General features: G+C 40.7%; 3 protein-coding genes across 4 annotated transcripts in view; 1 reads left to right on the top strand and 2 right to left on the bottom strand.

Annotated features, from left to right (window-relative positions):
- The window catches only part of LOC129839358 (homeobox protein Meis1-like), a 36543-nt gene extending 35730 nt beyond the window's left edge, over positions 1-813 (bottom strand). The window contains exon 1 of the mRNA XM_055906742.1: positions 132-813. Within this exon, the coding sequence (XP_055762717.1) occupies positions 132-143 (12 nt within the window). The 5' untranslated portion in view covers positions 144-813. The remainder of the gene's footprint in view (positions 1-131) is intronic.
- A 7226-nt stretch (positions 814-8039) lies between these two features.
- The window catches only part of LOC129840008 (aftiphilin-like), a 113936-nt gene continuing 105131 nt past the window's right edge, over positions 8040-16844 (bottom strand). The window contains exon 11 of the transcript XR_008757148.1: positions 8040-8057. The gene's annotated coding sequence lies outside the window, so the exon portion shown is untranslated. The remainder of the gene's footprint in view (positions 8058-16844) is intronic.
- Positions 16389-16844, top strand: part of spred2a (sprouty related EVH1 domain containing 2a) — a 30121-nt gene continuing 29665 nt past the window's right edge. For both annotated transcript variants that reach the window (XM_055907801.1, XM_055907799.1), the window contains exon 1: positions 16389-16807. In XM_055907801.1, coding sequence (XP_055763776.1) covers positions 16740-16807 — 68 coding nt within the window. In that variant the 5' untranslated portion in view covers positions 16389-16739. The remainder of the gene's footprint in view (positions 16808-16844) is intronic.

Raw genomic sequence — 16844 nt, 5'->3', positions numbered from 1 at the left:
AGGGCTGAAACAACCTCGTATTGCATAGGTGCCTGCTTGCTGTGCCATACAAACGGAGAATTGCGCACAGTAATAAGCCACGTCTCAATTGTAGCTTTATTGCCATTGCTAAAAGTTCTGTCAATACACACCCGTTGCGCCATCGGCCTGTCACTCTGGCCGATTCCAATCGGACTCTAAACGTCTTCTACGAGGCCAGGGCTGAGGGAAAATAAACACCTAACTCCAAATGCAAGATGAAGAATATTGTGCTCGTCTCTCCAGAGAGGGTGGTTGTTAGACTGCCAGCGTAAGTCCAGCAATAGATCAAAACACCACAATCCAGTACAGAGCTCCTTCTCTTTCTCCTGGAGACCGTTCATAGACAAGCGGCACTAGGCTACGACTTCACGCTTGAGACTGGTGTAAAATGCCCCGTGCAGAAGAAAAACATTGATACTCTAGTCTCGCTCAACAAGCAACCTGTCAATCAATATCGAGGTTGTCAAGTTGCTTAATTAATGATGACTCGTCGCGCTCTTCCCTCACTTGGAATGCTTCAGATATTCATGTAAAGATGTTCAAAAACAGTCCCCATCGTGTCCTCGATCACTTGCGACTCCAGTGAAGGTTTTCTTTGATGCAATACCATCCAAGTGGAGATCTGAAGAAGGAGGGGTGATATTTTCTGACTTAGTTTTTCTTAAAGGAGCCGTCGACTGTCCGTCGGCGTGTTGGTGGATCCTGATGTGCAGTGCGAATGCCGTGCTTGGCTCTCCAAATGCGCGCGCGCGTGTGTGTGTGTGTTGTTGCAGGGCGCATAACGCAGAGAGGGTAGCTTTGACCAATTTGTGCAAACCCGGAAGTAGTGGTGGCCATAACTGGTCACGTACTGGAATGGGCCACATCAAGTGGAGAACCAGGTGGGGGCGTTTGAGAACTGTAAAAATAGCAGATATTCAATCGCAGATATTCAATCGCAGATAGGGGTTGCATTATCTGGTGCTCAACTGGAAGTTTTGCTGTGGCAATAACGAGCATGCCTTAGGTTATTTAAAGAATACATATAAATATTAACAAAAGATAGGCTATAAATAAGCAAATAACTGACCATGAATAGAAACAGCTGTCAATTTTCACGAAAAATAAAAGTAGTCTAACAAATAAGCTATTCGCTTATTTTTTTCTCAGGTTTATAATATCACTCTGAAACATTTATTTTATTGGAGGTTGTGTGTCAGAATTTGAAACACCTTCGCATAATTGATTGACAGACCTTCTGTCCAATATGGCAGTAGAAGTGGGAAGCGAATGGGCGCAATTAAGCGTACAACAAGCCACAGGCCTCTGTTCTCTATAACAAACATTGATGGTTTGGTGCATTGGGGACATGGACAGCATTGTGTAATGAGAGCTTGCAAATAGATGACTGTACATGTAAGTGTCAAAAGACAGCCACGGAACTACAGCCTATCAAGTTCAATAACTAAAGCTCCCTCGCCGACCGTGCATAAAATTACGAATTTCTTTATTCACTGTTCGTTGTAGTCTGGTAAACCCTTTGACTTTTGAGTAGGGAACCAACAGAGTATTACTGTTATCAGGTCAACTTTAAATGAAGATTGGAGGAGCAGTGATTTAAATATGGCATAAAAGCCGTATAGAGTTTGTCCAGCGTGTTATCCAAAGACGTATAGCCTTGCCAAGATTCAAACTGGGAGGCTGGTCGGGGGTTGCCTTCAAAATACGGTAGCTTTACCCAGAGAGAGTGGCTACCTTGTCCATAGAAATTAATTTGGCCTTATCTCTCTCTCTCGAGGATATACCTATGAGTAGATGGAATTTTACCAACCTCTTAAATACTTGGAATATGTGAGGTTAAGAACTTAAGAACATATCTAATTCCTTTTAAATAATGTAAACCTCGGTGGTAGGCTATTAAAGCTGCTTTCAGATTATAACATATATTTGATGAACTGAAGCATAACTGCAGGACGTGCAGGCAGGCAAAAGCGCTTTGAAACCCAACTTTTGATTTTATTCTGTAATTGGTTGCATGAAGAAGCTATCCAATTATGTCCTTATAATGACATCTATTTCTTGAAGGTACTATTATTCATGTATTTTTCTGCCAATCTTAGACTAAACTCTGGAAGTTATGGAAGGACTTGAAGGAGCCTAAACCAAAAGTGTAAGAAAGGTAATTAACGTTTATCTGTGTCTGTAGGCTACTTTTACAGCCTTTATTAACACTCCTAACATGTTTTGATATAAGATTTACTCAGACCACAATCGGCAGAGTTATTCATGTCTAGTTAAATAAAGGTTAGATAAAAAAAATATATATCATAATTTAAGTCTAGGCTAACCAAAACGTGAATTGGCTCATTTGGAAGACCCACATTTGTATTGTGGTCCAGAAAAAACATAGCTGTAGATACACTGTAAGTTCACATCATTTACAGTAGCCCACATTTGACCGTTTGTTTAAGAATCTATATCTCTGAATAGCTCATCAAATGTTTGTTTGAACAAACTCAAATTTTCTGTTTGAGTGACCAGATTTTATTTTGAAAACCACTCGAATATTTTTACACACAGGCCAAAAATGAATTTACATTTCACAGAAAACGCAAACGTAGCTTATGAAAGAGCCTTTCACAGCTGAAAGTAAGTACGGGAAGAAATATTAAACAGGAACTGGTATCTCCCCCATTTACATGACTCCATTCTTAATAATGTTATAGAAAATGTTACTGTAATCAAATGAAGCAATCTGTTACATCACAGGTCTAGCTGATTTAGGCATGCATAACCTACCATGAAATATCTTCCGCGACCAAAAGATGGGTTAACAAGTTCTCACTGTTTTTCCACTGATGCTGTTTGGGTATCAGTTTGTTTGGTCGTTTACTGGACCATTTGCGCCATCTAGTCTTAGGCAAGTGCAAGTTCAACTAAGATGTGTGTTGAGTTGTGGCATTTATTGTAATATGTTTGTTATAGAGTTGTTGTCGTCACTTTGCGACGGGAAAATAAACATTTCAATTTATAGAAACGTATTTTATGCAGACAAAACGTATAGCAAAATACACGTGTTACACCTGAGTTCCACAGACAGTTATGCCTACATGGAATTAGAATGGTGGAAAAAGTACCCAAATATCATACTTGAGTAAAAGTAAAGATACCTTTAATAGGAAATGACTCAAGTAAAAGTGAAAGACACCCAGTAAAATACTACTTGAGTAAAAGTCTAAAAGTATTGGGTTTTAAATATACTTAAGTATCAAAACTAAATGTAATTGCAAAAATCTACTTAAGTGTCAAAAGTAAAAGTATAAATAATTTAAAATTCGTCAAATTAAGCAAACCAAATGGCATAATTGTTAATGTTTTTTTTAAATTTATGGATAGCCAGGGGCACACTCCAACACTCAGTAGAGATGACCAGGGATGCTCTCTTGACAACTATGTAAATTGGTCAATTTCTGTCCTGCTAAGCATTCAAAATGTGAAGAGTACTTTTAGATGTCAGGGAAAATGTATGGAGTAAAAAGTACATACTTTTCTTTAGGAATGTAGTGAAGTAAAAGTAAAAGTAGTCAAAAATATAAATAGTAAAGTAAAGTACAGATACCTCAAAAAACTACTTAAGTAGTACTTTAAAGTACTTTTACATAAGTACTTTACACCACTGTGGAATTGTAACATCTTTGTAACGGCTGTCCTCCTCCTCTTCATCCGAAGAGGAGGAGCAGGGATTGAACCAAAATGCAGCGGATTGTGAAGACATGATATTTTAATAAACAAGACGAAAAAACACGAAACGAAATACACTTGGATGATTAACAAAATAACAAACGGAGTAGACAGACCTGGACGACGAACTTACATAAACACGAAGAACGCATGAACAGGGAAAATAGCCTACACATAAATAACGATGAACAAACAAACCGAACAGTCCCGTATGGTGCGACAAACACTGATACAGGAGACAACCACCCACAACGAACACTGTGAAACAACCTACCTAAATATGACTCTCAATTAGAGGAACGCCAAACACCTGCCTCTAATTAAGAGCCATACCAGGCAACCCTAAACCAACATAGAAACAGAAAACATAGAATGCCCACCCAAACTCACGTCCTGACCAACTAACACATACAACAAACTAACAGAAATAGGTCAGGAACGTGACAATCTTGATGTGATGGTATGCAACTAATTAGTAACTGAATTAGTTCACATTTGAAACAGAATTTGGCAAGTTCCCTTTCAAAACAATTACATTCTTTTTTATATACAGTTAAAGTCAGAAGTTTACATACACCTTAGCCAAATACATTCAAACTCAGTTTTTCACAATTCCTGACATTTAATCCTTGTTAAAATTCCCTGTTTTAGGTCAGTTAGGATCACCACTTTATTTTAAGAATGTGAAATGTCAGAATAATAGTTGAGATAATTATTTATTTCAGCTTTTATTTCTTTCATCACATTCTTAGTGGGTCAGAAGTTTACATACACTCAATTAGCATTTGGTAGCGTTGCCTTTAAATTGTTTAACTTGGGTCAAATGTTTTGGGTAGCCTTCCACAAGCTTCCCACAATAAGTTGGGTGAATTGTGGCCCATTCCTACTGACAGAGCTGGTGTAAATGAGTCAGGTTTGTAGCCCTCCTTGCTCGCAAACGCTTTTTCAGTTCTGCCCACACATTTTCTATAGGATTGAGGTCAGGGCTTTGTGATGGCCACTCCAATACCTTGATTTTGTTGTCCTTAAGCCATTTTGCCACAACTTTGGAAGTATGCTTGGGGTCATTGTCCATTTGGAAGACCCATTTGCGAAAAAAGCTTTAACTTCCTGACTGATGTCATGAGATGTTGCTTCAATATAGCCACATCATTTTCCTCCCTCATGATGCCATCTATTTTGTGAAGTGCACCAGTCCCTCCTGCAGCAAAGCACCCCCACAACATGATACTGCCACCCCCGTGCTTCACGGTTGGGATGGTGTTCTTCGGCTTGCAAGCATCCCCCTTTTTCCTCCAAACATAACGATGGTCATTATGGCCAAACAGTTCTATTTTTGTTTCATCAGACCAGAGGACATTTCCCGAAAAATTACAATCTTTGTCCCCATGTGCAGTTGCAAACCGTAGTCTGGCTTTTTTATGCGGTTTTGGTGGCTTCTTCCTTGTTGAGCGGCCTTTCAGGTTATGTCGATACAAGACTCGTTTTGCTGTGGATATAGATACTTTTGTACCTGTTTCCTCCAGCATCTTCACAAGGTCCTTTGCTGTTGTTCTGGGATTGATTTGCACTTTTCGCACCAAAGTACGTTCATCTCTAGGAGACAGAACATGTCTCCTTCATGAGCGGTATGACGGCTGCGTGGTCCCATGGTGTATATACTTGCGTACTATTGTTTGTACAGATGAACGTGGTACCTTCAGGAGTATGGAAATTTCCCCCAAGGATGAACCAGACTTGTGGAGGTCTACAATTTTTGTTTTCTGAGGTCTTGGCTGATTTCTTTAGATTTTTCCTATGATGTCCAGCAAAGAGGCACTGATTTTGAAGGTAAGCCTTGAAATACATCCACAGGTACACCTCTAATTGACTCAAATGATGTCAATTAGCCTATCAAAAGCTTCTAAAGCCATGACATCATTTTCTGGAATTTTCCATGCTGTTTAAAGGCACTGTAGACTTCTGACCCACTGAAATTGTGATACAGTGAATTCTAAGTGAAATAATTTGTCTGTAAACAATTGTTGTAAAAATTACTTGTGTCATGCACAAGGTAAATGTCCTAACCGACTTGCCAAAACTATAGTTTGTTAACAAGAAATCAGTGGAGTGGTTGAAAAACGAGTTTTAATGACTCCAGCCTAAGTGTATGTAAACTTCCGACTTCAACTTTGCTTTCACCATGTACAGCTGCTGTACGACTACAGCAGCTTTTACATGGCATAAGAGCAACTCGTCAAGTGCTATTGAGGACCCATCAAAACTGTTCAACTTTCCTCCTTCCTAATGTTAGCATACTAAAGTAAGAATGTCCCTGTCCCTGTTGTATGAGCTATGCATTTTGTACATGCATGAATTCCATTTTACCACAGCATATCCTATCTCGGGTCCAAAATAATAATTTCAACTAATGGTAGGTATTTCCTTGTCTCTGAACATTTCAAATAAAAGTATTATTTCGTCATACATAGTCAAGACCTAAACTGAATGATTTTCACATGGACTGTTCTCTGATCAAAGTTGTTATAGTGAACAAAACTGCATCATCAGAGCTAAATGCAGGTGGCCTCAAGCAACGCGTCATATTTGTTTCGTTCTGCAATATGTCACACTATTATTCATTTAGGGAGACAGATAAGTGCCAATATCATGTACACCTCCCATACTGCTTTTATTTATTTACTTTTCTGCTCTTTTGCACACCAGTATCTCTTCTTGCACATGTTCATCTGATGATTTATCACTCCAGTGTTAATCTGCTAAATTGTAATTATTCGATTTATTGCCTACCTCATGCCTTTTGCACACATTGTATATAGATTCTCTTTTTTCTACCATGTTATTGACTTGTTTATTGTTTACTCCATGTGTAACTCTGTGTTGTCTGTTCACACTGCTATGCTTTATCTTGGCCAGGTCGCAGTTGCAAATGAGAACTTGTTCTCAACTAGCCTACCTGGTTAAATAAAGGTGAAAAAATAAAAAATAAATAAATAAATAAATGATCAGAACACACAATCCTCAAATGAACATCAGTCACAATCCACAGACAGATACAATGTGCCTTGTACTCATGCAGTGTTATTCATGTCCTTGACTTTACATCCTCCAACCCCCCACCACCACCCTAAAATGAGCCCCAAGGGATGGATAATGACAGTTGGGATATTCTGGTGACAAGGTGGGGGAGTTTGCAGTGTTGTTATTATTATTATTACAACATGGGTATGCGTCCCAAATGGCACCCTATTGTCTATGTAGTACACTACCTTTTTTTTACCAGATCCCTATGGTCAAAAGTAGTGCACTACATAGGGAATAGGGTGCCATTTTTGGACGCAAACCATGGGACAATTCCGATTGCCCTGGAATGTGAAAAGAGTGAGTTAAGGGCCACAGAAAAAGGTCACGGCCGCAATTATCTCTGGCCTCGGCCTGACAGAGACAGCTGAGCAAGCCTGGTATTCTTCCTGTTGTCGTTTGCTGTTGCTGTTTTGGGGGCCAAATGGACAATGTTTCTTTACCCCCATGGGCCGACTTGGTAGCTATTCTCGTACTTTTAAAGAATCACAAAAATGTGTAAAGATACGAATAGGCCACCCGGAAAGGGCTTCTGCTGAGGATAAACCTGAAAGGGGCCAGTTTGTGCATATGTTATTATGAAACATAGCGTGCACACACAGACAAATACACACATACATACAGTGCCTTCAGAAAGTATTCACACCCCATGACTTTTTCCATATTTTGTTGTGTTGCAAAGTGGGATTAAAATGGATTGAATTGTCATTGTGTCAACAATCTACACAAAATACTCTGTAATGTCAGAGTGGAAGAATATTCTAACATTTGAAAGAAATATATTAGAAAAAATAAAACACTGAGTTAGCAAAACATTAAGGACACCTGCTCATTCCATGACATAGAATGACCAGGTGAATCTAGGTGAAAGCTATGGTCCCTTATCACCTGTTAAATCCACTTCAATCGGTGTAGATGAAGAGGAGGAGACAGGTTAAAGATGGATTTTAAGTATTGAGACAATTGAGACACAGAATATGTATGTGTGCCGTTCAGAAGGTGAATGGGCAAGACAGAATATTTAAGTGCCTTTGAACAGGGTATGGTAGTAGATGTCAGGCGCACCGGTTTGAGTGTATCAAGAACTGCAACGCTGCTGGGGTTTTCACGCTTAACAGTTTCCCGTGTGTATCAGGAATGGTCCACCAACCAAAGGACATCCAGCCAAATTGGCACAACTGTGGGAAGCATTGGAGTCAACATGGGCCAGCATCCCGGTGGAACGCTTTCGACTCCTTGTAGAGGCTGTTCTACGGACCAAAGGTGGTGCAACTAAATATTAGGAAGGTGTTCCTAATGTTTTGTGCACTCAGTGTATATCTTTATTAGATTAGTATTCAACACCCTGAGTCAATACAGGTTAGAATCACCTTTGGCAGTGATTAAAGCTGTGAGTGTTTCTGGGCAAATCTATAGGAGCTTTCGACACCTGGATTGTGCAACATTTGCCTGTTATTCTTTTCAAAATTCTTCAAGCTCTGTCAAATTGTTTGTTGATCATTGCTAGACAACCATTTTCAGGTCTTGTCATAGATCTTCAAGCAGATTTATTCAGACCCCACATTTCGTTACATTACGGCCTTATTCTAAAATGTATTTTTTTTTAAATCCTACCCCTCATCAATCAACACAAAATATCCCATAATGACAAAGCAAAAACAGGTTTTTAGAAATTTTAGCAAAACATAAATAATACGAAAAACTGAAATATCACATTTACATAAGTACTCAGATCCTTTACTCAATACTTTGTTGAAGCACCTTTGGCAGCCATTACAGCCTCGAGTCTTCTTGAGTATGACGCTACAAGCTTGGCACACCTGTATTTGGGGTGTTTCTCCCATTCTTCTCTGCAGATCCTCTCAACCTCTGTCAGGTTGGATGGAGAGCGTCGCTGCACAGCTATTTTCAGGTCTCTCCAGAGATGTTCGATGGGGTTCAAGTCCAGGCTCTGGCTGGGCCACTCATGGACATTCAGAGACTTGGCCCAAAGCCACTCTTGTATTGTCTTGGCTGTGTGCTTAGGGTCATTGTCCTGTTGGAAGGTGAACCTATGCCCCAGTCTGAGGTCCTAAGAACTCTGGAGCAGGTTTTCATCAAGGATCTCTCTACACTTTGCTCCGTTCATCTTTTCCTCGATCCTGACTAGTCTTCCAGTCACTGCCACTGAAAAATATCCCCACAGCATGATGCTGCCACCACCATGCTTCACCGTAGGCATGGTGCCAGGTTTTATCCAGGCGCAACGCTTGGCATTCAGGCCAAAGAGTTCAATCTTGGTTTCATCAGACCAGAGAATCTTGTTTCTCATGGTCTGAGAGTCCTTTAGGTGCCTTTTGGCAAACTCCAAGAGGGCTGTCATGTGCCTTTTACTGAGGAGAGGCTTCTGTCTGGCCACTCTACCATAAAGACTTGATTGATGGAGTGCTGCAGAGATGGTTGTCCTTCTGGAAGGTTCTCCCATATCCACAGAGAAACTCAAGCTCTGTTAGAGTTACCATTTGGTTCTTGGTCACCTCTCTAAACCAAGGCCATTCTCCCCTGATTGCTCAGTTTGGCTAGGGCGGCCAGCTCTAGGAAGAGTCTTGGTGGTTCCAAATTTCTTCCATTTAAGAATGATGGAGTCCACTGTGTTCTTGCTGACCTTCAATGCTGCAGACATTTTTTGTTACCCTACCCCGGATCTGTGCCGCGACACAATCCTGTCTCGGACCTCTACAGACAATTCCTTCGACCTCATGTCTTGGTTTTTGCTCTGACATGCACTGTCAACTGTATATGAACAGGTGTGTGCCTTTCCAAATCATGTCCAATCAGTTGAACTTACCACAAGTGGAGTCCAATCAAGTTGTAGAAACATCTCAAGGATGATCAATGGAAACACGATGCACCTGAGCTCAATTTCGAGTCTCATTGTGAAGGGTCTGAATACTTATGTAAATAAGGTATTTCTGTTTTTTTATTTGTAATAAATGTGCAAAAATGTCGAAAAACCTGTTTTCACTTTGCCATGATGGGGTATTGTGTGTAGATTGATGAGGGATTTGTTTTATTTAATTGATTTTAGAATAAGACTCCACTCTCCATCCCTCATGACCCGAGCCTGAGAGTCTAGGGGTTACCATAAACCTGCCTCCCAAACTCTCCTTGACCTGTGTGACCTGTGCCCTGATAGGTTGCTAGGGTAGTTACTAGGGGGTCGGACATCTGCCCGTCCTCTTGACTAGACAGGGCACACAATATTATCAGTCTCCCTCAAGCAGTGGCAGAGAGCAACATCTCTGTCTCTGCCCGTCAACAACTGGACTCAGTCATACTGTATCTCTGGACTGGTGGGATGGTGAGTTGTGTAACATATTGTTCTTCATAGTTAGTTGTCGTTGTTGCATTATGTATGCTGCCTCTGTATATCTTGTAACCTGTAAGCATGTTCAAGGATTATATATATATATTTATTTTGTATTTATTTAACCTTTATTTAACTAGGCAAGTCAGTTAAGAACAAATTCTTATTTACAATGACGGGCTAGGAACTGCCTTGTTCAGGGGCAGAACGACAGATTTTTACCTTGTCAGCTCGGGCATTTGATCGAGCAACCTTTTGGTTACTAGTCCAAAGCACTAACCACTAGGCTACTTGCTGCCATTTATACAGTCCTTACTTCCTGTTATTACTGCTCTTGTGAGATTGTATGTACAGTCAATTCATTAACTTTCATTTCCTTCTACAGAACCCCTGCTATTCCACTACTTCTGCTTTTCATCTACATGTACATCCCCATGTTCATCTTCCTCAGCGTGTTTAAATAAAGTTCCGGTATGTGTTAACTCTTGGGCTGCTTTATTTACCCTTTAACCGGGAGCGGCATCAGTCACAATCCAGTTAAATACATAGAACCGGGTCGCTCTCTTTCAAGGTCCTTTGTCTCGCAGGATTTGTCATTTTGCTGACACCACTACAGCACGGCGGCCCACAGAGACGACACGGGGTACTTTCCACACTGCCCACCTGCGGTCCAGTGGGGTATGGCCCCAGGGTGTCCAGTGGATTACTACCATGTGGATTATACCCCCTCTCTGGAGCCTATGAGAGCCTGTTGGAGAGCCTGCTGACGGTGCAGCATGGACCCTATGGCCCTTCTCCTCCACCTACGGGATACTACTCAGAACCAGATTGGGCCACATCCCCAGCAACCCAACGCCTAGATTGTTCTTCTACATTGGAGTACCAGGGAGCTGCAGCGTTGCGAACATCGCTGCATATGTCATGAGTACAGGAAGCTCGTTTTGCCCGAATTAAAGCAGAATATACAGTATTTTTCACATTATGCAACAGAAGACCAGATCCCAGGCTTCCTCCTATTAGGGGAGCCCTCTCCAACAGGTTGCAGTGGAGAACATGGGACTGTCATGGTGGACAGCGGCAAGAAGTTGTCTCTTCGGCCCTGGCACTGTTGCCAGGTGTGACTGTGACCATCGAATGTGACTATATTGCCTCTCCAGCCTGAGCACCGTTGTCGGGACAGCGACACGTCATGTCCTCTGTATATCTTGTAACCTGCAAACATGTTCAGGGATTATGTGTCATTTATACAGTCCTTAATGACTGTTATTACCTCTCTTGTGAGATCGTATGTACAACATTTTCATTGCCTTTCAATTCCTTCTGCAGAAGCACTAGTATTCCACTACCTCTCCCACTTTTCATCCCCATGGGCACCTTCCTCAGTGTGTTTAAATAAAGTTCCGGTATGTGTTAACTCTTGGGCTGCTTTATTCCCCTTTAACCAGAGGCAGCGTCAGTGAATCACAAACCAGTAAAAAACGTAGAGCCCGGTCAAGGGGTGACAATACTTTCTGAAGGCACTGTACGTAGACACATGCAAACTGACACACACACACACACATAGAGACAGACAGACACACACACACATAGAGACAGACAGACAGACACACACAAACAGAGACAGACAGACAGACAGACAGACAGACAGACAGACAGACACACAGACAGACAGACACACACACACACACACACACACACATACTTGCCATATTGCTTCCATTTATCTAGTCCTCTGAGATCGACAATAGTGACAAGGGAGTAGGGCACTGGGGTCAATTATTCAGATGGTTTGATTTGGTTTAACATACCTCGGGAAATGCAAAATGTACTACCATAATGCAAAAGTCGATCTAATCGTCTCAGATTTACTTCCTTGAGTGCCTAGGGTGTAGGGGCTAGGGGTTGTTTTGGGATTCAGAAGAGTATGGCTACATTCCGAATCTCTGCTCGTGCACTCGTTCACTCCCCCTCATACATTTAAAAGCATTGGATTGGTGCAAGCGTGACTGGAGAGTGTTTCCAACATATTCCTCACAGCAGTCCATTATCTTTTAAATCTATGAGAGTGCCCACATGAAAGAATACTATAGTATACTATTGTATAAATACTATAGTTTTCACTGTAGTGTTTTTGCTAACTTTACTGTAGTATTGACTGTAGTGTTGCGGACACAATTGTAGTACACTGTAGTATTTACAGTTTACTTATGCAATAAGGCCCAAGGAGTTGTGGTATATGGCCAATATACCATGGCTAAGGGCTGTTCTAAAGCACTACGCAACGTGGAGTGCCTGTATACCGCCCTTATCCGTAGTATATTTGCCATATACCCCAAAACCCTGAGGGGCCTTATTGCTATTATAAACTGGTTACCAACATAATTAGAACAGTTAAAATGTTTTATTATAATTGTATACCCATGGTATACGGTCTGATAAACCAAGGCTTTCAGCCAATCAGCATTCAGGGCTCGAACCACCTGGTTTATAATATAAAATAAATACTGTAGTAAAAAAACTGTAGTGTATATATATATATTATAATTAATGTAGTGTTTTTGAAGACTGTAGTAGTTACTGTAATATTTTTGCGGACATTACTGTATTATTTACTATGTTTTTTTGTTTTATTATCGTTGACATAGCAGTGGGGGCTATCTCCTTGAGAAAAACTACTGGACAACATACTCAAAGAGCACATTTAACATAACCTGCACGTAGGTAGGATTGAGGTCTGAAATGATAGTTCAGAGCTTCTGCTCTTTTCTATAACCTGTAGGGAACACAATATATGGTCTATACTTGGCATGTAGGTTTCTTGCTTCTGGGTGGCACAAATTGGGATATGGGACAGGGTATACGCCGGTGGAGGCTGGTGGGAGGAGTTAAAGGAGGACAGGCTCATGGTAATGGCTGGAATGGAATAAAAGGAACTGTAACGGCAGCCTTCCTCCTCTTTGTCTGAAGAGGAGGTGTAGCAGGGATCGGACCAAGACGCAGCGTAGTTCGTGTTCAACATATTTAATAAAAGACGAAAAACGTGAACACTACACAAATACAAAATAACAAACGTGGCAAAACCGAAACAGTCCTATCTGGTGCAATGAACACAAAGACAGAAGACAACCACCCACAAACCCCAACACAAAACAAGCTACCTAAATATGGTTCCCAATCAGAGACAATGACTAACACCTGCCTCTGATTGAGAACCATATCAGGCTATACATAGAAACGGACAAACTAGACACACAACATAGAATGCGCACCCAGCTCACGTCCTGACCAACACTAAAACAAAGAAAACACAAAAGAACTATGGTCAGAACGTGACAGGAACGGAGTCAAACGTGGTTTCCATATGTTTCATGTGTTTGATACCGTTCCATTTATTCCATTCCAGCCATTACAATGAGACGGTCCTCCTATAGCTGGTATATGCACATTAAATACTGTAGTATTTGCAGACTCCATTGTTTTTGCGGACATTACTTTGGAATTTACTGTACTGTTTTTGCAGTCTGTAGTATACTGTAGTATTTACTATAGTATTCTACAGTATACTACAAAATCCTATAGTAAGTACTACACATGACTGAGGGATACTACAGTGTGTAGTATAGTACACTGCCTGAGCTAGTAGTATAGTATACTACAGTTTACTTCAGAATTCTATAGTAAGTACCGTAGTATTCTATACTACACTGTAGTATGTTACACTTCGGGAGAAGGGTAGAGAATCTGAATGTTGCCAGCACTAACCATTGAATGAAGCATCCAACAGACTGGCTCCCTCTACTGAATTTTACCACAACACGCAATTGCTGTGGTATTGTAATCATTTTTATAGCCCTCACTTTGTTTGTGTTATCTGTTTAAAAAACGAATAATACAATTTACAGAAATGTATAAAGCAAAGTGGTGTATAACAAAACATATGTTCTAGCTACGTTGACGTCAAACTAAAAGTATTACTAATAAGATGATGTGACACAAGGCAATGATGTTAAAGTACAATATGCAAGAGTAGCATACCATGCAATGTCATGTCAGGTCATGCAAATGTCATTTTACACCAAAATGTAATATATCGGATTTAAATTGCTGTGGTGTAAAGTACTTAAGTACAAATACTTTAAAGTACTACTTAAGTCGTTTTGGGGGGTATCTGTACTTGACAATTTACATTTTTTGACAACTTTTACTTTTATTTCACTACATTCCTACAGAAAAGATGTACTTATTTTTCTTCGAATGCTTAGGCAGGACAGAATTATGGTCCAACGCATCTATTAATATGGCACGATGTCATCCTTACTGCCTTTGATCTAGCGGACTTACTAAACACAAATACTGCATTTGTAAATCATGTCTGAGTGTTGGAGTGTGCCACTCTCTGTCCGTACATAAAAAGGAAAACCTGCCGTCTGGTTTGATTAATATAAGGAATTTGATGTATAGCAATTACATTTACTTTTTACTTTTACCCTCGTAAAACTGACTATCCTACCGATCCTTGACTTCGGCGATGTCATTTACAAAATAGCCTCCAACACTCTACTCAGCAAATTGGATGCAGTCTATCACAGTGCCATCCGTTTTGTCACCAAAGCCCCATATACTACCCACCCCTGCGACCTATATGCTCTCGTTGGCTGGCCCTCACTACATACTCGTTGCCAAAGCCCCTGACTCCAGGTCATCTATAAGTCTTTGCTAGGTAAAGCCCCACCTTATCTCAGCTCACTGGTCACCATAGCAGCACCCACCCGTAGCACACGCTCCAGCAGGTATATTTCACTGGTCACCCCCAAAGACAATTCCTTCTTCGGCCGACTTTCCTTCCAGTTCTCTGCTGCCAATGACTGGAACGAACTGCAAAAATCACTGAAGCTGGAGAATCATATCTCCCTCACTAGCTTTAAGCACCAGCTGTCAGAGCAGCTCACAGATCACTGCACGTGTACATAGCTCATCTGTAAATAGCCCATCCAACTACCTCATCCCATACTGTTATTTTATTGTATTTTTTTGCTCCTTTGCCCCAGTATCTCTACTTGCACACTCATCTTCTGCACATCTATCATTCCAGTATTTAATTGCTATATTTGTAATTATTTCGGCACTATGGCCTTTTTATTGCCTTACCTCCCTTATCCTACCTCATTTGCACACAATGTATATAGACTTTTCTATTGTATTATTGACTGTATGTTTGTTTATTCCATGTGTAACTCTGTGTTGTTGTTTGTGTCGCACTGCTTTGCTTTCTCTTGGCCAGGTCGCAGTTGTAAATGAGAACTTGTTCTCAACTTGCCTACCTGGTTAAATAAAGGTGAAATATATATATATTTTTTAAAAGGTGTGATTATTGAGTACTTTTTCCACCACTGTACTTAAGTAGGCTACATTCAAAACCGAATAGTATATTACTGGGTGACTTTCACTTTTTCTTGAGTCATTTTTTATTAATATTAAGGTATATTCACTTTTATTCATTTTGACAATATTTATACTTTTTCCACCACTGCAAAAATGTCATCTGGACAGTTGTGAACGACAAATGAATGTAACGCATATGTTGACCACTAGGTGGTGGTAGAAGACAACTATTGTAGTTTGGACCATGGTTCGTTGAGACTTCTATGTGTGAGAAATTGAACAATAGTTTATTGACAATATAAAAAATATATATATATTTTCATTGTCACTAACGCTGAAACAGCGGTAATGTGATACAATGACCTTAATTGAAAACTATCTACAGCTGCTCTACACTCAAGACCCCTCAAATATATGTTTTCTTTCTTTTTTCTCATCACCTATTGTGTCAGTGAATGGCAGATGTGTTTGGCAAATAATTTATGATGGTGCAATCAAAAAGATATCTTATTCCAGTAACTTCAGCTGTTACGAATGCCTAATAACCTTGTATCCACATCTTCATAACATACCAACCAGCACTATTTATAAATGTAACTAGGAGGCACCTATGATAAAGTACAGTCCAAACTGTGATGTAAATGAAATGTCCTGAGAGTGACCTTATTGTGTGGAACAGTGGAAATAGGGAAACACATACATCATAGTTTGGTATAGCCAAATAGTCCACTGCTGGCTTTTGGACATCCCTAAAAATCCTATACGGTCTGCAGTCCTTCGGGTCTGACGTCATCACTTCCGCAAGCCCCCCCCCCCCCCCCCCCCCCCCTCCCTCCATTCCAGTGTTGGCGGCGTTGGCTTCTACCGACAGAATCCAACATGGAGTAACCAGAGATGGGGCTCGTACGGGGCCATCCTCACCGACATCAACGCACGATTTCAATTACCGCATTTCAGCATGGGGCGCGACGGGATTAAATCGGTGGAGGTATTTCAAAGGGATTTACACTCTCGTGGATGCACTCGAATAATTGTAGTGAAGCGCTGAGAGACGAAGAAGAGAAGCAAGAAATAACGCAAACAAACAAACATAGAACAGAAAAACACTCGGAAAACTAGGCTGACACTGTTACGGTGTGTGATCGAGGTGTTGGACGAGAAGGGCAAGACAAAATGAAGACACCACACAATGTACCCTCGGTGGGATATTATTGTAGGTGAAACAAAAAAAATGACCGAGGAAACACACCCAGACGAGTGAGTAGCCCATAACATTAGCTACTAAACAAAAGTA

Source organism: Salvelinus fontinalis, chromosome 40, assembly GCF_029448725.1.
Source record: "Salvelinus fontinalis isolate EN_2023a chromosome 40, ASM2944872v1, whole genome shotgun sequence".
NCBI lineage: Eukaryota > Metazoa > Chordata > Actinopteri > Salmoniformes > Salmonidae > Salvelinus > Salvelinus fontinalis.
Note: the sequence above shows the minus strand (reverse complement) of the source record. Positions and strands in the feature narration are given on the sequence as shown.